This window comes from Dromiciops gliroides, chromosome 6 (assembly GCF_019393635.1).
Source record: "Dromiciops gliroides isolate mDroGli1 chromosome 6, mDroGli1.pri, whole genome shotgun sequence".
In the NCBI taxonomy this organism is placed as follows: Eukaryota; Metazoa; Chordata; class Mammalia; order Microbiotheria; family Microbiotheriidae; genus Dromiciops; species Dromiciops gliroides.
Genome location: NC_057866.1, coordinates 261,183,469 through 261,210,121, shown reverse-complemented (window position 1 = coordinate 261,210,121; position 26,653 = coordinate 261,183,469). Strand labels below are relative to the sequence as shown.

The 26,653-nt window shown below is 40.3% G+C and overlaps 1 protein-coding gene across 1 annotated transcript in view; it reads left to right on the top strand.

Annotated features, from left to right (window-relative positions):
- LOC122730625 (alpha fetoprotein) overlaps window positions 1-26,653 on the top strand; it is a 44,150-nt gene that overhangs the window by 7,944 nt on the left and 9,553 nt on the right. The window contains exons 5-10 of the mRNA XM_043969813.1: window positions 3,895-4,027; window positions 9,527-9,624; window positions 13,510-13,639; window positions 17,755-17,969; window positions 23,831-23,963; window positions 25,402-25,499. Of these exons, the coding sequence (XP_043825748.1) occupies window positions 3,895-4,027; window positions 9,527-9,624; window positions 13,510-13,639; window positions 17,755-17,969; window positions 23,831-23,963; window positions 25,402-25,499 (807 nt within the window). The remainder of the gene's footprint in view (window positions 1-3,894; window positions 4,028-9,526; window positions 9,625-13,509; window positions 13,640-17,754; window positions 17,970-23,830; window positions 23,964-25,401; window positions 25,500-26,653) is intronic.

Sequence of the window (26,653 nt, the reverse complement as noted above, 5' to 3'; positions counted from 1 at the left end):
CATAACATACCACATATCAAAATATTAGAGAGGGCTATTTCTTTAGAGTGGCTTGACTTAAAGTCAAGAAGATCTGATTATCTTTTGGTCAAAGTCATTCATTTGCTAAGGGATTCTGGGTAGGTTGGGTAACCTCTCTATGGCAAAGTTTCCCCATTTTTAATCAAATCAACAGCCAGCTACTATATTCCCAGCACTGTGCTAAGCACTGAGAATAATACAAAAAAAGTTAAAAGCAAACCCCAAATCAAAATAAAGCAAAGCAACCAGTACTATCTCTCAAGAAGTCCATATACCAGTGAGGGGGACAACATACAAACAACTATGTACAAATGGGATGTAGGATAAATTAGAGGGGGAAAGCACTAAGATTAAGGAGGACTTGGGGGAAAAAACATCTCGCAGGAAGTGAAGTTTTTACTGAGATTTAAATAGGCCAGGGAAGCCGGGAGGTGGACATGAGAAGGAAGAGAGTGGCAGGCTTGGTAGATGAATAGAGAAAATCCCAGAACTGAGAATAGAGTGTCTCATGTGAAGAACAGCACAGGTTTGGTGTGGGGCTCAAATGAAGAAAGCCCTTGCAAGCTCTAAAGCACATGTAAAGGTGAGCTAAAATAGGCATTCTCAATTCTATTCTCTTGTTCTTAGGTGTTACATAGTACGATGTCATAAAATGAATTGAGGCAGTCAATAAGTACTCATGAAGAGGCAACTCTATGCCAGGCACTGTCTGAGGTGCTAAAGATAGGAAGGGAAAATGACAATAGTCTGATCTCAAGGACCTGACATTTCTATAGGATATAAGCTATTAAGGACTGAATCATGGATCAGCTTTCGGCTCACAAAATTGCACACAAAAGGAAAAATAAATGTGATATATATAATAAATGCATAGAAATAAAAAGAAATGAGGTGCTGGAGATATAATAGTATTAAATTTGCCTTTTGGAATCAGGGAAATATCAGTCTGTCAATGAGAATTTATTAAGCATATACTGTGTTTTGGGCACTGTGCTAAGAACTGAGGATTTTAAAAAGGCAAAAAAAAAAATCCTTATTCTAAAGGAGCTCACAATCTAATGGGTGAGACAACATGCAAATAACTTAATATAAACAACATGTACACACATATTTATGATAAGTTGGAGCTAATCAATAGAAGGAAGGCATTGAAATTGAGGTTGATCAGGAAAGGTTTCTGGGAGCAGGTGAAGAAATGACAGTTTATTAAATTTGTTCATTCAACAAATATTTAATGATCATCTACAGACAAGGCACTATGTCGGGTGGGGCATTAATGGATGCAAAAGATGTTAAATCAGGTTCTTTGTCCTTATACATTAGTGGAGAAGATAAAATGGATTTCAATAGTTGTGAGAAAAGAGAGGTTGCTTCTGGCTGGAGGCCTTTGATTTCACTGTATTCAATTTGCTAGGCATTTATGTATTTATGTATGCTATAGTACGGGCCAGGCACTGTCAGGTACCGGAGAGAAAAATCAAAACAAAACAGTCCCTGCCTTCAAAAGGCTTACATTCTAAGTTAGGGGAGCAAGAGGTCAGGCAACATGTGCTCTGATAACTGAAGACACATATGTACAAATATGTATTTGTATATATGGTTTCTTAACCTGCCCGTTTCCCACCTTCTTTCGTTATTCCTGGAGCTCCTCTTCCCTCCCTCTTGGGACCTTAAGGGTTTGGTGCATCTCCCAACAGAACATACAACCAGGGTAATCTTCAGGGGGAACAGATGAAAATTGGTGTTTCCTGAAGGGGAAGGGGGACACAGTGCTGAGGATGGAAGAGGGTGTCAGATACCCTCTTCTCTTTTGTAAATAGTATTTTTATACCTTAGTCTTCTCACTGCCTAAAGCTTTGTACATGGGATACTTGGGGAGTTCCATTTCTCCCCATACTAGGTGGAGGCGGTGGTTAGGAAGAAGGGTGTATGCAAAACAACAACAACAAAATAAAGCATATTATCTAAAAAGTATGTATATACACATACATATTTACACGCATAAGTATGTATAAACTTACATACATATGTGTGTATATATGTGTACATGTGTGTAAATATACTCATGTATACTTAGGGCATATACAGTGGATAGAGCAATGGGCTTGGAATCAGGAAGACTCATCTTCCTGAGTTCAATTTCAGCCTCAGACACTTACTATCTATGTGATCCTGGGCAGGTCACTTAACCTTCATTGCCCCACAAAAAAAAAAAAAAAGAATGCCTAATGCATTCAGATAGAGAGCATCAGACTGGATCTGACTTATAGCCATCACCCATGGCTTGCTTTCCCAGTTCCATTGTACCTGGGGGTTTGAGCAGCATAAACCAAAGACTTAATTGATATGTTGGGTGTAGGCCCTTCCTCCTACCAGAGACCATACAATATGGGCTACCACAACTTCTTTCTGAGACTTTCTTTTTCAACCACATTTTTTTTTTTTTGCGGGGCAATTGGGGTTAAGTGACTTGCCCAGGGTCACACAGCTAGTAAGTGTCAAGTGTCTGAGACCGGATTTGAACTCAGGTCCCCCTGAATCCAGGGCCGGTGAAACATTTTTTAAAGCACTTATTATGTGCAAGCATTGTGTTAAGCACTGGACATACAAGAAGAAAAGGAAGCTGTCCATCCCAAGGAGCTCCCATTTTATGAACTCCTCACTGGAGTTGTTTTCTGACTTTGGTGTAAGTCAGGTGATTTTTCATCTTTTTTTATAATCTGGTAAAGTTTATATACTTCTCAGAATCATTTTTAAATGTATAAAACAAGATACATAGGGTAACAAAGGAAGAAAATTATATAAAAATTGTTATCAAAATATTTGAGAACAACAACAAAAAAAATGAGTTCACAGACCCAGGTTAAGAATTCTTGGAGTTAGTGTTCCAGGGGGTGAGCCTTCCTCCCCCAGGCTGTGCTCTATAATGATGCCTGCCTCCCAGCCCCACAGAGCCCTATTTCTGGACAGGCTGGACAGTCATGTACTGTACTGAATATGCCGATTCAACTCTTTATTTCTTTATCAGATGCCTGAACTTGGTGAACCATGAGACATGTCCTTGATGTCTGATTCTTTGTTCCAAAGCCTTCCTAAAGAGAGTTGATGAAGTTAGTGATGACCTTCCTTCATACACAGGGCTCACATAGAACTTAATTTTCCAATTCTCTGTTTTACTGGTTGGCTACTATTATGTGTTGTTTGTTTTGTTGTTGTTGTTGTTGAGTCATTTCTAATTCTATGTCTATGGGGTTTTCTTGGCAAACAAACTGGAGTGGTCTGCCATTTCCTTCTCCAGTGTGTCTCCATTTTACAGATGAGGAACTGAGGCAAATCAGGGTTAAGTGACTTGCCCAGGGTCACACAGGTAATAAGTGTCTGAGGCTGGATTTGAACTTAGATCTTCATGACTCTAGGTCTGGTGCTCTATCTACCACATCACCTAGCTGCCAGTTATGCATTATAGTTATCTATATTAGTGTCTTATTTGCCCTTCTTCACACTAGACTGTGAATTCTATGAGTCTATCTGAGCATAACACAAATAGTAGATGTTTGATATTTATGAATTTAATATTTATCTTTAATGTTTATGTTGAATATTTATGAATTATTGAATGAATGAGAAACATAATCTGAATTTTAAAGTTATTTTGCTTTCATTTTTAAAAACCAGGGAACATAAACTTACCAATGTGATCTAGAGAGGAAATAAGCTTGTTTCTTCCCTTGCTCTTTGAGAAGCATTAAAGTTAAAATGTTCTATATTTCGGGATCAGAATCTTTAAAACAGACCCCAGAATGGACTGAATTCACTAGCCCCTTTCACTTGTGATTGTAAATCTTATCTATCACTGGGTGCGCTTGATTACAGATATATCTATGAAATATCCAGAAGGCACCCATTCCTCTATGCACCCACAATCCTTTCTTTGTCTGCCCGATACGACAAGATAATTTCCAGTTGTTGCCAAGATGAAAATCCAGTCGAATGCTTCCATAACAAGGTATGTTTGTGTATGTGTGTCAACCTCATACTGTGGTTGATGAATGCCCTGGGCTTGATGCTTATCAAAGAGAATTATGAAGATAAAATTAGAATCCTTCATTTGAATCATCCACACCTTTCTAGGAGTCATGTCTTGTTCCAACACTGACATCTTTTTTTTTTTTTTTACTAAAAGATTGAGAATTTGAGAAGTTAGAGAAAGTGGAAGGGATAAGGAAGGAAGGAGAAAGAAGGAAAATGGAGCCTGAGAGGAGAGGGGATAGGAGAGAGAAGGAGAGATTTAGGGAAAAAGAGAGACAGAGAGCGGGAGGGTGGGAGGGAAGAAGAGAGGGAGAGAGACACACAGAGAGAGACAGAGACACAGAAAGACAGAGAGAGACACAGAGACAGAGAAACAAAGAGAAAGAGACAGACACAGATATAGAGACAAACACAGAGACAGAGAGACACAGAGACTTTGAGAGAACACAAAAGCACCAGAGCAACAAAATAAAGTCAGAAGTTAGAGACAAGACAAGGATATTCATGGATTGCAATGTTACAGTGGTATACTGAATAGTTCAGATGCTACCCATTGCATCTTTTCTCTACTCTTGTATTAATGTTTTTATGCCTCCTGGGAATATCAGACATACTCATCTCCTGCAGGTTAAAAGGGGGCACTTAATAAATACTTGTTCTTTTCCTTTCCCCCTTCTGAGGTCTAAAATTCTATGACTATGCTTATTTATATCTATGTATATATAATTGTTTTTACCTGAGTTATCGATAGCAATTAAAAACCATCGTGAAGTTGAATAATCTTATTAATACAACATTAATCCAAATGATGCAATATACTTAGCATCCCAAAAGTCTTAGTGTAGTTTTAAGCTACTAAAGCTTCAAAGGTTTGAAGAGGAAGAGAGTAGGGCTAAAGCAGGGATGGTGATAATAATAGCTAACATTTACACAGCACTTACTATGCTCCAAGAACTGTGTTAAGTACTTTATGAATATCATCTGATCTGATCCTTATATTAACAGCCCTGTAAATTAGCTGTTACTAGTACCCCCTTCGTAGTTTATAGCTGAGGAGACTGAAGCAAATGGGGGTTAAGTGACTTGCTCATGGTCACATGGTTAGTAAGTGTCTGAGGCTGGATTTGACCTTTCTGATTCTGGGACCAGAACTCTAACCACTGCACCATACAGCTGCCTAGCTGGTGACCTGGGAAAATAGGACCAGGTGATAGAGTGACTGGAGATTGTGGTGAGGACATGTTTAGCTGGAGCAAGACACACAATTATTAAAGCTTAAAACTGCTCTTAGGCTTCTGGTTCACCCTGTATGCATATAAGAAAAATGACATTAATAATATCTAGCTAAAGAGTTATTCTAGGGGTAGTGACTGAGCCAGCTTTAAAGCCAGGGAAACCTTGGTTTAGGTCCAGCCTCTGACACACACCCTGAGCATGTACATCTGGGGGAAGTGAAACCCCAAAGGAAGAGAATTAGTTGGTTGCAGGCGGTGAGGAAGTGACAAGGAGAGGGTCAAGAGCCCCTCTGCACCCTCTCCTGGCCCAGTGTGTGTGTGTGTGTGTGTGTGTGTGAGCACACGTGTGCCTGTGTGTCCATTTGTGTGTATGTATGTGTAACGTAAGGGGCGGGGGAGAATGAGAGAAGGGACATTGCATATTGGAGAGAGGAGCCAGGGCACAGTATCATCAGAGAAGTGCCCATTTTCTGAGACTGTGAGGAGACAGAAAGAGTGTCAGAGGGAGGGGTCTAATGGAAAGCACAGTGTGAGGGGGCAAGGTAGGATGTTTCTTTCCTTGCTATCAAGACCACAAAAGGGAGCTGTGGTTTTCATGTGTCTTCAGATACAGTTATCCAGTAGATAAGAAAGGGTTAAAAACTGGAAGGGGGAGAGAAATAGAGAGACAGACAGACAGAGACAAAGAGAGAGACAGAGAAGACACACAGAGAGACAGAGAGAGAAACAGAGAGAAAAAGAGAGAGACAGAGGCAGAGAGACAGAGACAGAGACAGAAAGAGACAGAGAGAGAAACACAGAAAAAGAGAGAGACAGAGAAGACACACAGAGAGACAGAGAGAGAAACAGAGAGAAAAAGAGAGAGACACAGGCAGAGAGACACAGACACACAGAGAGATAGAGAGAGACAGAGATAGACAGAGACTGAGAGAGGGAGAGAGAGAGAGAGAGAGAGAGAGAGAGAGAGAGAGAGAGAAAGAGAGAGAGAGAGAGAGAGAGAGAGAGAGAGAGAGAGAGAGAGAGAGAGAGAGAGAGAATAATAGAAGGGACAAGCTCCTGGAAGAGATGGGGGAAGATGAAATGGAGGGCACAAGTAGATGGGTTGCCATTGGCAACCTCATCCTCTGAGCCTGAAGCAAAGAAGGAAAAAATGGGGGGAGGAGAATGATTCCTTAGCGATTCCAAGCATGAAGCTGGGGATCAGAGGGAGCTGCCATTGAGGTGCCTTCAGATTTTTTTCCAAGCACATATGAAGTAAGGTCCAAGGTTGAGATCCAGATCAGGTCCAGGAACAGGGAGGGCTTGTGTAGGTGGATGCTTTCAGCATTGAATGACTGAAAAAAAATCCCCAAATATTCCTTCCTTCCAGCTCTCCCTGTGTCTCACTCCTGCTGAACCTGCTCTCATTGCAACCTCCAACCTTCTCCTCTGGACAGCTTTCCTTCTTCCAAATCTTGAACCTTTAGTTAACCAGTTCCATTTTATACCACCCTTAATCCTTGGGTTCCATATCTCCTTGTCCTACAACTGCTCATTCCTTTCAAACACCAACTCTGTCTTATTCCCACCATTCACCTGCTTCACTGCCGCTAAAATCATTCAAGAAGTTGGACCACTACAGTTCTCCATTATCCAGTCTCAGTTGGACTTTCACCAAAGAACCAATGTGTTTCCTCTTCCCTGACTGTCACTGTAGCACACTGCAACAGCTGTTCCAAATCTGCTCTTTTCTTTCCCAAACTACCTCTCTTTATTGCTGGACCTTACCTCATACTTCATTGAGAAAATATGAAGCCATCCCAACACTGGCTCTCTCTACTCCCTAGTTCCATGCTTTGATGCCCAAGTATCATCCTCCCCTTCCCTAACCTTTCCTGCTTTGCTCCAGTCTCAGAGGATAAAGTTGCCAATGGCAGCCCACCTACTTGTGCCCTCCATCCCATCTTCTTCCATCTCTTCCAAGAGCTTGTCCCTTCTATTATCCCTTATCTATCCCCAATTTTAACTTTTTCTTATCCTCTGGCTCCTCTGCTGCCCGCAGACATGCTCAGATCTTCCCAACCTTTAAAACACTTTTGCTTGACTCTTCTTGCCTTCATAAATAATCTCCTTAAACAATCTGTCTTCACCTGATGCCTCCACTTCATCACCTCCCACTCACTTTTCAATCCATCAGAGTCTAGATTCTGTCTCCCATCACTTGACTGAATCTCTTCCCTCCAAAATCACCAATAATACCTTTATTGCTAAATCCTATGGGATGCTAAGCCTTGGTTTTCTTCCTTCTTAACTTTTCTATAGTATTCAATCACTCATTTCTTTCTTTCAATTGCCTTTTTCTTATTCTTTTTGGTCATTGGTCCTCCCCTTTCCCCTTTATTTCCTCCATTACTATGTTTTTATTTTGCACATGTTTTTATTAGCTATAACTTTATTTTCTCATCTTTAGAATGGGGAGAATAAGAGCACCAACCTCATAAGACTGTTATAAAGGTCAAATGAGATAAAATTTAAAAAGTGTTTTGCAACCCTTTAAGCCATATATATATATTTATATTTATATATGTGCTAGGCAGGATTACTATATTATTAATGTTGTTCTTAGAGCATAACCTCATTGAAGGCAAGGTTTTTCCCACTCTTGAAGGGCCCTTACTAAGTGTTTGGTGATTGACTGAATTTCACCTCCAAAGGAGACTTGGTGAAGGTCAGGGAAGGGATAAAATCAGCTATGTTCTCAGAACCAGTTCTCTCATCTTGGTACAGTGTTCTTCAGGCCATAGGAGAGGGGTGGAGGGAGTGTGTAATGATCTTTTCAGAGGGTACTCCCAGCACTCTGTGCTTACTCACCCCTAGATCTTCCTGGGCCTTCTGTGCTCACGCTTCAGGGTAGCTCATGTGTTAAATTGGGAAGGCCAGGTTCCTGCTCAGAGGGGCTCTAGTGACCTTCCATTTCTGAGATCAAAGGCAGGGTGATAGCAATCAGCTCAGAGAACAGAAGGTCTGATGCAGAACGAAGGGCATTATTGGGGCATGGACAGTTTGGCAAAATGAGACAGACTGTGCCTGAAAGAAAGCAGAGGGTTGTTCTTTTTTTTTTCTTTGGAAATACTTTTTGGGGCAGCTAGGTGGTGCAGTAGATAAAGCACCGGCCCTGGATTCAGGAGTACCTGAGTTCAAATCCAGCCTCAGACACTTGACGCTTACTGGCTGTGTGACCCTGGGCAAGTCACTTAACCCTCATTGCCCTGAAAAAAAAAAAGAAATACTTTTTGACTGAGTGATTGATGACAATTGATACATTAGGGATATGTATCATGAATCAGAAACACTTAATAAAGGTTTAATCTTATCCCCATGAAAATTCTATAATGGATTTTTAGTTTTAATCTCGGTCATTAGCTTATAAAGGGCAGTGAGGTGGTACAGTGGATGAACTCAGGAAGACTCATTTTCATGAATTCAAATCCAGCCTCAGCTGTGTGACCCTGGACAAGTCATGTAACCCTGTTTGCTTCAGTTTCCTTATCTGCAAAATGAGCTGGAGAAGGAAATGACAAACTACTCCAGTACCTTGGCCAAGAAAACCCCAAATAGAGTCAAAAGAGTCAGACTGAAAAACGAACAACAACATTAGCCTATAAGCACTTGGTTTATTATTGAGATTCATAGCTAGAAGGGAGCTTACAGAAGATCTGGTGTACTCCTTAATTTTTATAGATGTGTAAACCAAAGCCCAGCAAGATTTAAATCAATCTTGCCTTACTGTAGAACCAGCTATTTTTTGGGAATGGAGTGTGGTGGGGCTGGTTTTATATATTACTTTAAGGTTTGCAGAGCAATTTACAATTATTAACTCATTTGATCCTCCTGACAATCTTTTGAAGTAGGTGTTATTATTATCTCCATTTTAAGAATGAGGAAACTGAGGCAGAGGTTAAGTGACTTGATCAGGGTCACGGAGCTAGCAAGTGTCTGAGGCTGGATTTGAGCTTGGGTCTTCCCGAGTGTCTACTGAGTCACTCAGCTGCCCTCCCCATTTCCCTACTGTTCCATGGCACATTCTTCTAACATAAATGTTTTAATTTAAAAAATAATTTATAAAAAGGTGACACTCATTATTTTTCTACATCGAACTCCATATTTTAGAATGTGACTTCTTGTTTGCTCATTATTCTTGTCCTTCCTTTGACATCCTGTGGCTTTTTTTAATCTTTTTATCCTGTGTTTTTTGAATGCAGGCAGCACCAGTCACCAAAGCATTAAGAGAAAGCAGTGCCATTAGCCGACACATCTGTGGGATCCTAAGGAAGTTTGGAGAACGGACTTTCAAAGCCATGTAAGTTAGAGCTCATGGTTCTGGATAGGAAAAAATGACTTCTTCACCGACTACATGTTGAAAGCATAATCTTTGGTTGGCACATTTTGTGGGAGCTCTAGTTACTCTGATGACTGACAATTTTATTAGATTTGATTCACTCTGTTCATTTTTCAGTCATTGTCAGTCACATCCAACTCTTCATGACCCCTTTAAGGGTTTTCTTGGCAAAGATACCGGAGTGGTTTGCCAGGATGAATCTTCCTGACTTCAGGCCTGGCACTCCATCCGCTGTGCCTACCTTCCCTAAAACCAAGTTATTGTTTGTTGTTGCCATTTTGGGGGGAAAAGATACTGAAATGGTTTGCCATTTCCTTCTGTAATGATTGGAATGATGCCTCAGAAGATTGAGGGTTCGAGTCCCTTCGTGGTCGCCAAACTGTGTAATTTAAGATTCTAAATGTGGATTCTAATCTGTTCCCCCAGTTTTGGGGGAAACTGACTAAAATCACCGATAAAACGAGTTTAGGTTTTTAAGGGGCTATTGGAAAATAGAAAGAAAAAGATTGAGAACAGAATTCCAACAGCCTGGCATTCCTATCTTTCCTCAAATTTCCTGTGAAGTCCTCTGCCGCCACCACCATCAAGTCAGGAACCCAAAAAGCCCCAGAGCTCTCCACACAGGCTCCCTTTCCTCCTTCCTGTCTCCTCCCAGACCACAGGAGGCTCCTCAAGTTGATTGGCTGGTAGCCTTGATAGACAGCCCCCATGAGCAAACGTCATTTCCTGACGCCAAGGAAAAGCCACAATGCCTCTGAGGCATTTTCCTCATGGTGGAGCTTTCCCACAGCAAGTCTCCAGTAGGTGGCATCATTCCAATCATTACACTTCTCCAGCTCATTTGACATATGAGGAAACTGAGTCAAATAGGGTTAAGTGACTTGTACAGGGTCACACAGCTAGTCAGTGTCTAAGACTGGATTTAAGTTCAGGATGGTGAGTCTTCCTGATTCCATGCTGGGTACTCTATTCACCAAACCACCTAGCCTCCCCTCCCTTCGTTTTTCAAACAAGGAACCCCAGGCCCAGAGTGTTTACTGCAACACTCTCCTGGTTGTTAGCTTTATGGTTATTTCTCCATCTTGCCTCTCTTTTATGCTGGACAGCTCTGATACAGACTTGCATTTCCACTTATTATATCACATACCACTTGCCTTCACACACTCTATGTTGTACATTCCTGGCCCTTGACTACCAGATGGCCCAGCCAGACTAGCCTTTCTGCTGTTTCTTACATATGATGTTACAGATGCAAAATCAATTCCAAAGGAAAAAAAAAACCTACAAATATGTCATCTAATATTATATAATTTGCATCTGTTATGTGATTCTTCCTTATCTTTTCCTCTCAGAATCCCTCCTTTCCTTCAAAGTCTAGATTGAATGTAACTGCCAAAATAACACCTTACTGATCTCTCCCACCACTATAAACATTTATTTGCAAATACAATTTTGTATGTATTTTTAGAAATATGCTCCTTGAAGGCAAGGTCTGTTTCCTTTTTATTATTATTATTATTTTTTGTGGGGCCATGAGGGTTAAGTGACTTGCCCAGGGTCACACAGCTAGTAAGTGTCAAGTATCTGAGGCCAGATTTGAACTCAGGTCCTCCTTAATCCAGGGCCAGTATTTTATCCACTTTGCCACCTAGCTACCCCCTTGTTTCCTTTTTATTTTTGTATGCTCAGAGGCCGGTATGTGGAATAGTGAATAGAGTAGGAGACCTGGAGTAAGGGAGTTGTGACTGTTGTTCTATTATTCATTCATGTCTAACCCTTTGTGACCTCCATGGACCATAGCACACCAATACTATTCATGCAGTACTCTTGACAAAGATACTGGAATGGTTTGCTATTTCTTTCTCAGTTCATTTGACAGATGAGGAGATTGAGGCAAATAGGGTTGAGTGACTTGTCCAGGGTCACAAAGCTAGAAGTATCTGTAGTTAGATTTGAACTTGTCTTCCTGAATCCAGAGCCAGTGTTCTATACACTATACCTCCTAGTTGCCTCTGGAGTAAGAAAGACCTAAGTTCAAATCTGGCCTCACTTACTATTTGTGTGACCCTGGGCAAGTTACCCTTGTCTGCCTCAGTTTCCTAAACTGTAATACGAGGATAATGATAACAACTACCTTCCAAGGTTGTTGTGAGGATTAAATGAGATCATATTTATAAAGTGCTTAGCACAGAGCCTGGCACATTGTAGGCACTGAATAAATGCTTATTCCCTTTCCTTCTCTCTCTTTCCCTTACTAAAGTGGGGGATGCATCATATGCATTTAATAAATACTCATGAATTGATTGGTTGGTTGATGATAATTAACTAGTTGGGAATATATATATGTATGCAAACATACAATACACATATATGTACGTACATATAAATTCAGAAATAATTATCAGTCATGTCCCTATACCCATGAATTATTTATTTATTTATTCATTCATCCATCTATTTATTTATTTATTTATTTATTTATTTATTTATTTATTTATTTATTTATTTATTTATTTATGTGGTGAGACAATTGGGGTTAAGTGAATTGCCCAGGGTCACACAGCTAGTAATTGTTTAATGTCTGAGGCCGGATTTGAACTCAGGTCCTCCTGAATCCAGGGCTGGTGCTCTATCCAGTGAGCCACCTAGCCCCATACCCATGAATTTTTAATTTAGAGAAACAAATTTATATAAATAGCTTGTCAACACTCAACATTTAAATATTACTACTAGTAGTGGCACAGCTAGGTGGTGTAGTAACTAGAGTGCTTGGCCTGTCATCTTTCTGAGTTCAAATCTGGTCTCCAACATTAGCTGTGTGATCTTGGGTAAGTCATTTAATTCTGTTTGCCTCAGTTTCCTCATCTGTAAAATGAGCTGGAGAAGGAAATGGCAAACCATTCCAACAGAGGTTATGATTTCTGCCTTGAGGAGAGTATGAAAAGGGCAGTGACTAGGAGGTTGTTCCAAGTGAATGGACTCTTTAGATGGGAGTGAGATTTCAGCTCAGTCCGGGAGAGAGAAGGAAAATTTCTCTCTGGTCTCTTAAGAGGCAGGATGGAAATCAGAGGAGCTGGCTTCCCCTACATGTCTGTTACTCCTAAAGTCTTTCTCTGAATCTTTCCTGAAGAGTATCTAGAACCACATGTGGTTCTCTACCAAAAGCCTATGGCTCCAACAACATAAGGAGGAGGCCTTGTGCACTATCAAGCTCAGCTTTTATCAGCCGGTCAGGAAAGTCATATTCTATATGATAGCAACAAGCAAAACATTCTAGGTTTGGTTGGAAGCCTGTTTATACCCAGATAATAGAACATTAGCTTGAAAGAAATGCATGTGTATCTCCACTCTGTAACGATTGGAATGACGCCACCTGCTGGAGACTTACTGTAGAAAAGCTCCGCCATGAGGTGAAGGTCTTTGAGGGCAAGACCATGCGTCTTTTCTTTGGCGTCAGGAAGTGATGTTTGCTTGTGGGAGGAAGAAGGGGGAGCCTGGCGCTCTGACTGGAGCTCTTTGCTGTGGACTCTGGAGGAGAGTGAAGCTAGAAATGGGCTCCCCCTTTAATAGATAGATGAATGTAGGTCTTTCTATCTCTCTTTACCAAATTCTTATTCTCCTTAATAAATGCTTAAAAGCCTAACTCTTGATAAAGCTTATAATTTATTAGCAACCACTCATTAGATATTTTAGACAGACTAGCTAGAATTTTAGCCTTAACAACTCCCAAAACTGCATAAGACATCTCAGTTGGACTTTTTTTTAGGCTATGGAGATGCTTAACAAAAAATATTATTAGAGTCTGAGAAATGAATGTAATTTGTTGTTCATTCTCTTTCCTTCCAGAATACTTACCAAGTTGAGTCAAAAGTTCCCCAAGGCTAACTTCACTGTAATTCAGAATCTGGTGCTAGATGGTGCCCATACCCACACAGAATGTTGTAATGGCAATGTACCAGAGTGTCTACAGGACCGGGTAGGTATCCTCATTGTCCATGGATGACAGTATGAAGATTGACAATTTCCTCACTGCAGGGAAACGCCACATTTACAATCTACCAACTGACAACTTGTCTATGACTGAGGCAATAAAGGTTAAGGACTATCTGAAGGCCACTTAACTAGAATAGTACAGTAATTAGCAGTAGAACTGGCTCTCTAAACTTAACTCATTACAAGACAGCTGAATTTCTGAACTAAGTTCAGATACAAAGAATCATGACTTAGGCAGTTACAGGACAAAATCAATTAACTGTAAATAGGATCCATTCTTTAAAAAGGCACAGAATTAATTTTATTATTTCAATGAGGACTACTTAACCAAAGGTTGAAGTGATTTGCTCAGAAATACATAGATAGTGTCAGAGACAGGATTTGAACCCATGTCTTTTTGACTTCAAGAGTAGAAATCTAGCCATTACACCATCTTGCTTCTGAAGCAGCTAAGTGGTACAGTGGATAGACCGGTCTTTCTGGAGTCAGGAAACTACTTGATCTAAATTATTTTGGAAAAGAGAATGTTCAAAAATTAGGTGAATGGGCATAGTCTATTTATATTGTGAGACCTGAGTCTGAATCCATCCTCAGATATCCATAAGCTGTATAGTAATTGGGCAAATAAGTTGATCGTTGTCTGTCTCAGTTTCCTCAATTGTAAAATGGAGACAATAATAGCATCTAACTCATAGGGTTTTGGGGAGGATCAAATGAGATTATATTTGCAAAGTGCTTAGCATAGCATCATTAGATTGTGACCTCCTTGAGATCAGGGACTGTCTTTTACCTCTTTTTCTGTCTCTAGTGCTTAGTATTAGGCTTGGCACATAGTAGGCACTTAACAAATGTTTCTCAGCACATAGTAGGCTTTTTGGTTTGTTTATTTTTTCAGGGCAATGAAGGTTAAGTGACTTGCCCAGTGTCACATAGCTAGTAAGTGTCAAGTGTGTGAGGTTGGATTTGAATTCAGGACTTCCTGAATCCAGGGCTAGTGCTTTATCTACTGCACCACCTAGCTGCCCCCACATAGTAGGTTTTTAATAAATGTTTGTTTCCTCTCTGCCTTCCTTTCCATTGTCTAATCTCTGTGCCTGTATATTTGAATAAACCAGTTCCTTCAATGGCCACTACAGATTTTTCTGGGGTCTCTAAGAAAGGAGTTCCTGCCCTCAAGGAATTTATAATCTAATAGGGAAGACAACATATAAACAACTAAGATATAGACAGAATAAACTGGACATAATCAACAGATAGGCTTTAAGGGGGCCTATGGGGCTACTCCATAATTAGACTATTTTCGTTTATCTAATTCTTGACCATATTCTTTTCAGTCATAATAATTTAGGCCAAATTGCTTTTACCTGCTTATAGCCACCCTGCATTTGAGGGTAGTAATAGATCATTTTTCTCTAATATTTTAGTATGTGTCCTTATACAGTCCTTCGGAGAGAACCCGCTGGACCTGTGGTTTCAGCCACAGACCAGGGTTTATATCCTGGTCATTAACCATGTGCCCATTGAGTAGTTTACTTTGCCTCTTTGGAATTCCTCCCCTCTAAAATAGGAGAATGGGTCTACATGAGCTCTTAATCCTCAAATCTTCTCTGGACCTTAGTTTGAATAGAGCAATGTCACCTAGAAATGATTTTTAGCCCCTCCACTAGCATATTTGGATGGCTTAGTGTGTTAGACTAGTTAGTGTGTACCTTGGGCCCAGTCCGAATACAGGTCAAATCCCATGGGTAGTGGGGAAGGGAATGGGCCGCACATAATGCATTTAGCCTGAGGGAGTCAACCACAATGGATAGGCCTAGGCAGATGCAGCTGGGTAAATTAGGAATGGACCAGACAACTGGAAAATGAGGTGGGAACACACAATACGAACCCTCTTACTTCTAAGCTTTGCACAAGACAATTTAGGGACTGTACAGATGAGTATTGCTTCATTATTTCTTGGGGCCTAGGGAAAGCAAATCAAGTCAAGTAAACAAGCATTATTAAGTGCTTACTGCATGCTAAGCACTGGAGATACAAATACTAACAGAAAGAAAAACATTGGGGGGCAGCTAGGTAGCGCAGTGGAGAAAGCACTAGCCCTGGATTCAGGAGGACCTGAGTTCAAATCCAGCCTCAGAACTTGACATTTACTAGCTATGTGATCCTGGGCAAATTACTTAACCCTCATTGCTGTAAAAAAAGAAAGGAAGGAAGGAAGGAAGGAAGGAAGGAAGGAAGGAAGGAAGGAAGGAAGGAAGGAAGGAAGGAAGGAAGAAAAAAAGGCAGACAGCCATTGCCAGCCATAAAAGAACTTCCATTCTAATGTAGGGAGAACCAACTTACAAATGGAAGCTCAAACATGGAGTGGGGTGTGTGGGGGTGAGGAAGAGATGAGAATACCTGATGTGGAGGGCATTGTAGAGAGAGTCCAGGGAGAGTCAGAATGGACACCTGGAGAGGAATAAAGACATGGCTGGTGTGGTTATTTTCAAAATGGAGGCTTTAGGAGGAACCAGCCAATCACAGGGTGAGGCCCCCACAGAAGGGGTACTTCAAGAGTGTGAAATCCAGGGATAGAGCAGAACACATTGTTTTGTTCTTTCTATTTTCTACTCAGACATGAACCTGATGCTCTGACTTGATATCTTAGATATTTTTATGCTTTTTCCAATTTTTGGTGAATGTAGTAGTGACGCTAGTGAAACTGTTATTTTCCTATCTTCCAGGTATTAGTCTATCTTCCAGGTTTAAATTTCTTTTCCAGGGCTGCCCATTTCAAATTGGTGTTGTTTTCTTGCTCTGTGAATTTGCTTAGTTCATTTATTGAGCATGCCTAAGGTGCCCAGCACTGGGCACTCTTGTGGCCAAAGAGGTTCATTGCAACTTCTATACAGCAGAGCAAAGCCTAAAATTGACTGTGGAAGTTTTTTGATGCTATGGACAAAGAACTGTAGTTGTAATTGTAATTTTGAGGTTAATTAGGCTACTGATATGGAGGGAGTAACTATCCATAATCTGAGGAATTACTGAGTAGAGATTCCAAATCTTCCCTTCCTTTTGTGGTGCTTGAAATCCCATAATTAGAAATTCACTTGTTGGAGCTCAATGGCTTTCTTAAAAAAAATGCTTAATAATGACCTTGGGAAATGCAAATGATGAGGAGATCACCCCTTGGGTTACCACCCAATACTTTTACAAGGTTTAGTTGACTACCAGATAAGAGAAAGGAGAGGACAAAATACAAATGCTTAGTGGAAGGGGACCAAAAAGAAGGAAAGATGAAGAGAGAGTACAGCCAGACTGATTCAGAATCACTGAGTGGTAGCAATACAAGGCATCATGGGCATCAACTAGACCAACTCTATAATTTTACAGATGATTAAAGCAGACTCCAGCGTTATTCTATAGCTAGCATCTACATGGAACTTTTTGCAAAGGTTTTAAAAAATGTTTTATATTTATTATTTCATTCGATCCTCACAAACACACTGGGAAGTAGGTGCTATTGTTGCCCCATTTTGTAGATGAGGAATCTGAGATTGAGAAAAGTTAAGTGGCTTGCCCAGGGTCACGTAATTGGTAAATGTCTGATATGGAATTTGAACTGGGCTCTTCCTGACTCTAAGACAAATACTTACTTCAAGAGTATAACCCAACTTATTATGAAAAATGCTATACATCCACAGACAAAGAACTGAGGGTATCTGAATACAGATTGAAGCATACTTTTTTACTTCCTTTATTTTTCTTGAGGTTTTCTTTTTGATCTATGTTTTCTTTTACAACATGATTAATGTGGAAATATATTTTGCATGACTACACATGTATAAGTTATATTGAATTACTTGCCTTTGCAATGAAGGGGATGGGGAGAAGGAAGGGAAAGAATTTGGAACTCAAAGTTTTAAAAATGAATGTGTTTTTACATGTTCTGGGGAAAAATACTAAACCAGAAAAACAAAAAAGAGTATAACCCAGGTCTCCTGGTTTCCAGTGCCATGTCCACTAACCACACTGACTCCCTTCTCAGTCTGACCTGGAAAACAGATATTGCCAAGTAAAATATGAAAGCTGAAGCTGTGATTTTATCTTTTACAGAATGAAATTATGTCCTACATCTGTTCTCAACAAGACATCATGTCAAGTAAAATCCAAGAATGCTGTTCATTGCCTTTACGAGATCAGGGTGAATGCATAGTTAGTGCGGAAAATGATGACCAACCAGAAGGCTTATCTCCCGATCTGAGAAGATTTTTAGGAGAAAGGAAGTTCCACCTATATTCTTTAGAGGAAAAAGATCTCTTCTTGGCAAGGTAGCATGCTTTATGGATGTATGTTCATGTTAATGAGATAAGTTTAATTTGAAGACCTTGAAGCCACAGGATCGAGGAACAAGCATTGGACTTCATGTACTCATAGGTCCAGCCAATGTTGTTCTTTATAAGAGACACTCCATCACTTTCCCATTGCTGGCTCTTTATAGGGGCTGTTTCCCATTCTTTACATGCACTTCCTTTATACCACCTCTGACAAGTGGCCTTTCCTGATTCTCTACTTGCTAGTGCCCCATTAATCTCTATTTTAAGGTACATACTTTATACATACTTAGATGTGTTCATGCTATCATCCTTTATGAAATATAAGCCCCTTGAAGTCAGGGTCTAATTCATTTTTCCCCTTTCGATTCTTAGTGCCTGGTGCATAGTAGGAACTTAGTAAAATTTTGATTGATTGATTTGGGGTCAGAAAACACAACTTGCACTAAAGGAGAAATCTGAGCTTATCACAATGCTTTGCTCACATAAGAGGAGATGCCTAGGGGCTCTTCTGATGAGGGGGCCCACAACTAGGCTCATGTTCAGACCAAATTTGATTCTCATAGACAATGGCCTCTAAAGGGAAGAGTTAGTTTCTTTGCTGTCTTCTCTGATTTTATGTGGTTCTACCCTTTACTCCTGGGGGAGAATCACTTAAAGCTTTGGTTTGGCTTATGTTTGGGGTCTTCCCAAAAATGATTACAGGGACTCTTCTAGGAAGACACTCAATGTAGAATATAGATCAGGGATGGGACAACTATTTATTTTCTCACAAAAGACTACTAAATAAAAAAGACTCAGTAATGTGCATTGACAAAGACTTAAAACAGAACCAAAGACCAGTAATTCCTATTGTGCTTTGCTGAGAGGTTGATATTTGAAACATGAAGCCCTGGGATTGTTGAATCAGCATTTTCACCTTTGCCTCAGCTGGACACTGTCCAACCCATTCCCTCAAGGTCTATGTCTTTTGGCAAAGCCAACCAAAGATTTAGATTCATCCTCCTGTCAAGTGGTCACCTTACCTAAGGAAGATTGAAGAAGAATCCTTGTGATTCAAGTAGGCCTTTACCCTGGACCCAGAGTTCTTGATCTCTGGAACTCGAGGTTGTCTTCAATAGTAGTAATATCGATCTCTGAATTACATCTTTTCACCTATTCTCAGGGAAAGAAATACAAGGTAGAGGAGGGAGCCAGGGCCTTTGCCTAGATAACACATGTGCCTTCTTCCATGTGTAAATAGACACTATAGTTATTTTTTGTGGGGAGAGAATTATCCCCTAACTGATGGGAACTCCTACATATATTCCCATTATGCTGAGCAGATGGAAAGAAAGAGATCTCCATAGGGTAGAGAGTCACTCCTTTTAAAAGTCATAGGGGGGAGGGCAGCTAGGTGGTAAGGTGGATAGAGCACTGGCCCTGGAGTCAGGAGGACCTGAGTTCAAATCCAACCTCAGACATTTTACACTTACTAGCTGTGTGACCCTAGGCAAGTCACTTAACCCCAATTGCCTCACCAAAAACCAAAAACCAACCAAATAAACAAAAAAGTGATGGAGCAGGCCATTCTTCCTAATTCAATGGTCAATCAGTTTTGAACCAGACATATTTTGTTGCCTTCATGCAGACCAAATGACCAATAAAGAGATTGCTATTTCATCCCAAAACAATAACTCCTTTAGCATTGAGTCAGAATATACATGATCCACTGTGAGTTCCACTGGAGCCCAGCTTAGCTCCACACATACTCCAATCATCTGCACTCTAGCAAATGTAAATCAAGGAGGCCTCCGATTATTCTGATTATCTTTGCAATATCCCTGTGCTTTAGGTATCTCCATTCTGGAGGGGAGGAAACAGAGTTTCAAAGAGGTTCTACTTAGTGTCACATAGGTACTAAGTTCAGAGTAACCAAGATCAGGTGAGCATGGTACAAGTGGACTATATGAATCTCAAAAAAGGAAATGTTTTTGAGGTTTGGTAGTTGAGAAAGGACCTGGAAGTAGCTGTGGGGAGCACGGAATTTGCTTAGCCTTCCTCGTGACCTTGTGAGTATGGGGAGTGAAAGAAGCAGCACCAAGGGACTAGGTTGTAAGGAACATGGTGGCTTTATGGAAGAGCCACATTTCCAGCAAAGGAATGTTTTTGAAAAATTCAAAGGGTGAAGGGATTTTGAGGACCATAGAGCAGGCATTCCAGAATATATGGGAAGGAAATAGGCAACGGGTGAATTTAAGTGGAATAGTAAGACTAGGAGTAAGGTTAGATGATGGGATTGGGGGAGTCAAGAAAACAGTTTCCCATGTCACTCTTCCTTGGCAGAATAAAGCCAGTGGAGTATTGGAAGAATTGGAGATAGAATTCAAATTACTGGTGTTGGTGTTGACATTTGGCTTTTGCAATTTCTTCCCTAGCTGTGCTGTGGGCTGTGGCTCTCTGACCTGAACAGCACTTTAGGGTCCTGAGATCTGGTTCTGGACAGGGGAGGGGGTAATGTCCTTTCTTTGTCTGAACCTCAGTTTGCTATTCTGTAAAATGGTGGGGTGGTACTACATGGTCTCTAAGACCCTTTTCTACTCTAAATGTTTTGAATCCTTTGATTCTGGACAATGGATTTGAAATCAGTATCTGGGTATATAGGACTATAGATTTATAGCTAGATGGGCATTTAAAGAGAGTCAAGCCCAAGTTGTTCATTTTCTAGGTAAAGAATCTAAGGCCTAAGAGACATTAAGTGACGTATCCAAGGTCACACAGGGAGAAAGGGAAAAAGAGAGGACTTGTATTCAGGGCTGTTGACTCTAAATCTAGTGTTCTTTCTACTGACCCATCCTATTGCTTTGGAGATCTCTCTTCTGTCACTAACTACCTGTGTGACCTTGCAAAAGTTACTAAAACCCTCTGGATCTCAGTTTTCCAATCTGTAAAGTGGGGGATCAGACTAGGTCATTTTGAAGGACTCTTTCAACTCTAAATCCTATGATCAATCCCTTCTAGCTTTAACATTCTGGTATTCTATAAAATGGGAATGGTGGCTGCAATTTTTGGGTTAAGCACCAGAGGGTGCTATTAGAATGTAAGTTGATTTGGGCAGGAGCTACAAATTTTTGTTTGTTTGTTTTGTTTTTGTTTGTTTTCTCTCTGTTGTGATTAAGGATTATGGAGTTTATGAAAGATCATTAATTTGGGTTTTTTTTTCCCATTGGAAGCAGAGGCCATTAGCAACAATTCCATACTTGGTATATAGGTTGTAAGCTCCTCCATTAGATGATAAGCTCCTTGAAAGCAGTGACTTTCTTTTGTCTCTTTTTGCATCTCTGGTGCTTGGCACAGTTCCCGGAACATATTAGGTGCTTAATAAATGTTTACCAATTGATAAAAGCAAGTAGTTGTGCTTTCAAATTTGCATATCAATCAAGCAACCAGTCAACCAATATTTATTAAGTTAGGCTCTGAGCAATATAAATCCAAAAGGCAGAGCACAATGTATTTACAGACATTTCAGACAGAACTCTATTGTAAATCCAGTTTTGGGGCCAAATTCTTGCTGTATGATTTTATTTTGATTTCTCATATTGTACAACTTAACAAAAGCATTGGGGCAATATCTAGTAACCCCTCCCCATTATTACAATATAAACAGGCATTCACACATTTTGTGCACTCTTGAATATAATTTAATAACATATATTGAGCTTAATAGGAACAAGATATAGAATTAGTACTAATAAAAGTAATAGGTCACATTTCTCTTTTGTTTTACCAAGCACTTTTGTCAAAATATCTCATTGTTATAGGTAATTTGAAAACTGCCATCCTGGGGCAGCTAGGTGGTGCAGTGGATAGAGCAGTGGCTCTGGAGTCAGGAGGACCTGAGTTCAAATCTAGCCTCAGATACTTGACACTTACTATGGGCAAATCACTTCACCCCAATTGCTTCACCAAAAAATTCCCCCAACCCCCCGCCAAAAAAACCCCTGCCATCCTAGATTTATAGATAGGATAGAATCTAGAGACATCAGATGTTTATCTCAGATCACATGCAAGTGGTCAAGTTGAGATTTGAACCTGGGTTTTCTGATTTCAAGTTCAGTGATGTTCCCATGACACCAGGTTTCTGACCAGTTATGCTAGACAAACATTCACTGTCACAAGTGACAGTATCAGTGTCATTGTGTAAAGAATTAATTGTTATTTGAGGTTTCTATGCACTGGCCTGGGGCTCTGCAAACCGCATGGTGCTCCATCCACTGGTTGTAGCTGTTGCCATGGTGCTGGCATCTCACATCATCACCACTCGCCGACGCCTACATGGACCTTGAAAAATTATAATGATTAGAAGCCTCATGAGGGCAGTCATGTGACTGTTGGAGCAGCCATCCAGTTGGCTGGGGGCTGTGTGGGGTTTTTTGGGATTGGGGAGGAGAATTTGCCATTCTAGCTGGAAGCAGGAAAGCGACAGGAGCTCTGCTGCATATTCTCAGCTGATTCCTGGGTGGTGGTATTTTTTCAGGTTGTATAATTTCCCTTTCCCCATTTTATTTCCTTTCTCTTGATCCTACTGATCCTATCTGTGTGTTTTTTTTTTAAATTCATTCTTGTTAAAATAAATCCTGTTCTGTTTTGAGGGAAGCTGCAGGTCTCCTTCCTTGCCCCAATATTGTGGTAAGCCACTTAGCTAACACTCCCCAATTAGAAATTGGTCCCCACAATGGCTAAGAATGATTAATTAGTTCCTAAAATGGGGAAGAACAATTAGCAAATTTAACAATCAATAAACAATTGTTTATTGAGTACCTACTATGCTCCAGCCACTATAGTAGGTATTAGGGAAACAAACACAAAAATGAAATGGTCTTGTATTCTATGAATGGAGACTATAAGTACATATACAAATATACCAGGCATGTTAAGGAGGGCAGCTATGTGTTGGTGCAGTGGATAGAGTGTGGGACCTGGAGTCATGAAGACTCATCTTCTTGAGTTCAAATCCAGTCTCAGACATTTACTAGCTGTGTGACCCTGGCAAGTCATTTTCCCTTTTTTCAGCCTCAGTCTCTTCATTTGTAAAACTGATATAATAAAACCAACTTTACAGGAGAGTTGTGAGTATCAAATGAGATAATATTTTAAGTGCTATGCAAACTAGAAGTACTATGTAACTGATGATGGTGGTGGTGGTGATGATGGAAGACCTGGGCCTTGAAGGAAAAGGTAAATTTATATACATCTATGAGCAATGTAGCACACAGGCTGTCCCTCTGCAAGCCCTTCTCCTTACCTCAAGGGTGAGAAACAAGGTGTGTAGACTATTCTATCTGAAGAGATATCTACACATTATGTTGTTATTACTTAAAAGGATCGTGTATATCCAAGTTGATTGTCCTAATCTTGTATGATTGATACGAATGCCTTTTATTTATGAAAGTATAGCCAGTGATGGTTATGTCTAAATGGCTAGCTCAAGCTGATGTGTTGCTTGTTAGAAGGCTATTGAAAGCTGATCTTAACATTCCCCTCAATAAACAGCTTCGACTGGGACATCACTGTACTTCATTTGTAACCTTTTGGATTCTTAAGTTTCCTATGAAATCCTTTCACATGTTGCTCATTAAAATGTACAGAAGAGGATTAACTGGGTGGTGCAGTAGATAAAACACCAGTCCTGGATTCAGGAGGGCCTGAGTTCAAATCCGGCCTGAGACACTTGACACTTAGTAGCTGTGTGACCCTGGGCAAGTCACTTAACCCTCATTGCCCCACAAAAGCAAACAAACAAAAAATGTACAGAAGAAACATGATGGCCAGGGAAATAGCTGTAATTCAGATCTATAAGCTACTGTCACTGTGTTTAGGTTTGTGTATGAATACTCAAGAAGACACCAGGACCTTGCTGTCCCAGTGATTTTGAGGGTTGCAAAAGGACACCAAGAAGCTTTGGAAAAGTGCTCCAGAACTGAGAATCCTCTGGAGTGTCAGGATAAGGAGGTATGGTGTTCTATATTTTGATACAGTAGCAAAAAAAAAAAATTCATGATGCTTCCATTAGATTATATAAGCTCCTTAGGGATAGAGACTGTCTTTTGCTTCTTTTCGTATCCCCCAAGAACTTAGCAAAGTATCTGGCAAGTAGTTGGCATTTAATAAAAGCTTATCCATTGATTGATTCCAGTCACTGAGGCTGTTTACCCAGGTATGGGATGGCACATGTGTGCCATTTTTCTCATGTTAATTTTCTAATATTTACCTCCTGATGCCCACCTCTGAAAAACACTGGTCAAGTCATGTTGGGTTTGGGTGGACTGAGGCATTCAACACCCTTAAGAAAGCAACATTGATATGCAAAATGAATACCCATATTAGCACAATGGCTGGTACAAACTAACAGCATTATAAATGCTTGTTGACTGACTTGTTGTGAACTAAATATTGGGTTTTATATGGAAACAACTTTTGACTCCTAAAGTTTAAGCAGAATCCTCATATATTTTAATTTGCTTTTCAGTCTCTAACATCTGACTTAAGCAGGTAGTATAATAATAGAAAGAGGACTGGATTTGGAGTCTAGAGAGACCTATGTTTACATCCCTCCTTTGACCCCTTATTGTGTGACCTTGGGCACCTACTTCACCTTGTTTTTCTCTTCTGTAAAATGGGAATTAAAAGTACCTATAGCACCGGCCCTGGAGTCAGGAGGACCTGAATTCAAATTTGGCCTCAGACACTTAACACTTAACTAGCTTTGTGACCCTGGGCAAGTCACTTAACCCCAATTGCCACACTAAAGAAAAAAAAGTACCTATAGAACTAACCTCACAGTTGTGTGGAAGGTGAGGGTCAATTTATATATTCTTTGCCAACTGTAAAGCAGTCTAAGTGCCTGAAAAAGAAGACTTGGGTACTCTAAAAGTCACAGTCTCTCAGTACTCAGGACAGCTCCCTATGACTCAGCTATATGAGGGAGCAAGCTAATGCAGTGGTTACAGTGTTGGGTTGGAGATAGCAAAGCCAGAATTCAAATCCAAACTCACACCTACTAGTTGCGTGGAGTTGGGCAAATCACTTAACTTCTATCTGTCTCAGTTTCCTAAACTATAAAATAGCAATAATGATAGTACAGCCTGCCAGAGTTGTTGTGAAGCTCAAATAAGATAATATTTGTCAAGTTGCGTAGTGCCCACCATGTAGTAGGTGCTTAATAAATGCTAGCTATTATTACTATATGCTGATGAGAAGGTGCTGACCTACATTGGTAGAAAAAGTTCCCTTATCCCTATGTCAATGAAATCACAGATTCAGACCCTATCTCTATCCCTTATTCCTAAGGCTATTTTGATAGTAGTACAGAATAGAATTGTTTGGATGGTGTAAAAAGCTGAACTATCCAAGGAGAAAAATAACCTCTATGATTTTTTTACCTCTTCAGGAAGAAGAACTAAACAAACATATTCAGGAGAGCCAAGCCCTGGCCAAGAGGAGCTGTGGGCTCTTCCAGAAATTAGGAGAATATCACTTGCAAAACGTGTATGTATTTCTAGCAGCTATTTTTCAGAGTTTGACAATAGCATGAGATCAAAGTAAAGCTTATTTTATTATCTTCTTAATTAGAATCTAACTCTAAGGTTGGGAAATCCAGTAATCATAGTTTAGGTAGAAAATGTTCTCTCCTTCTACATATCTTTTACCATCTACCTAGGGGAGGGAACAAACATTGATTAAGAGCTTACTATGTGGGGCAGCTAGGTGGCACAGTGGATAGAGCACCGGCTCTGGAGTCAGGAGTACCTGAATTCAAATCCAGCCTCAGACACTTAACACACACTTACTAGCTGTGTGACCCTGGGCAAGTCACTTAACCCCAATTGCCTCACTAAAAAAAAAAAAAGAGCTTACTATGTGCCAGCTCTCTGCTAAGTACATTAAAATATTATCTCTATCCTCTTCCTTCTAGTCCTTTTTGGTCCCCTCCTCTCAGGGATATTGTGAGGACAAAAGGATATAATATTTGTTAAGCACTATATAAATGCTAGCTATTTTTTATTTTCTCCTTTTTCTCCTCCTTGTTCTTGTTCTCCTCCTCTTCCTCCTCCTCCTTCTTCTTGTTCTTGCTCTCCTCCTCCTCCTCCTCCTCATTCTCTTTGACATCTCTTCAGTCTTTGACATTGTTGATCACCCTCTCCTCCTTGATACTTTCTTCTCTCTAGGTTTTTAGGACACCTCTCTCTCCTGGTTCTCATCCTACCTATATGACTGTTCCATCTTAGTCTTTGCTGGATCCTCATCCAAATCATGGCTTCTAACTATAGGTGTTCCTCAGGGTTCTGTCCTGGGTCCTCCTCTCTTCTCCCTCTATCCTACTGCATCTAGTCATCTCATTAGCTTCCATGATACTATCTCTATGCTGCTGATTCTCAAATCTACCTTATCCTGCCCCAATCTCTCTGCTGACTCCAGTCTCACATCTCCAACTGTCTTTCATACATCTCTAAGCAGATGTCCCATAGACATCTTAAATGAAATATGTCCCAAATTGAACTCATTATTTACTTTCCTAAATCTTGTGCCCTCCTACCCTCCCTAGTACTGCAGAAACACCATCCTCTCAGTTCCTCAGACTGACAACCTAGAGGTCATCCTGGACTCCTCACTCTCTCTCACCCCCCCTCCCCCATATCCAA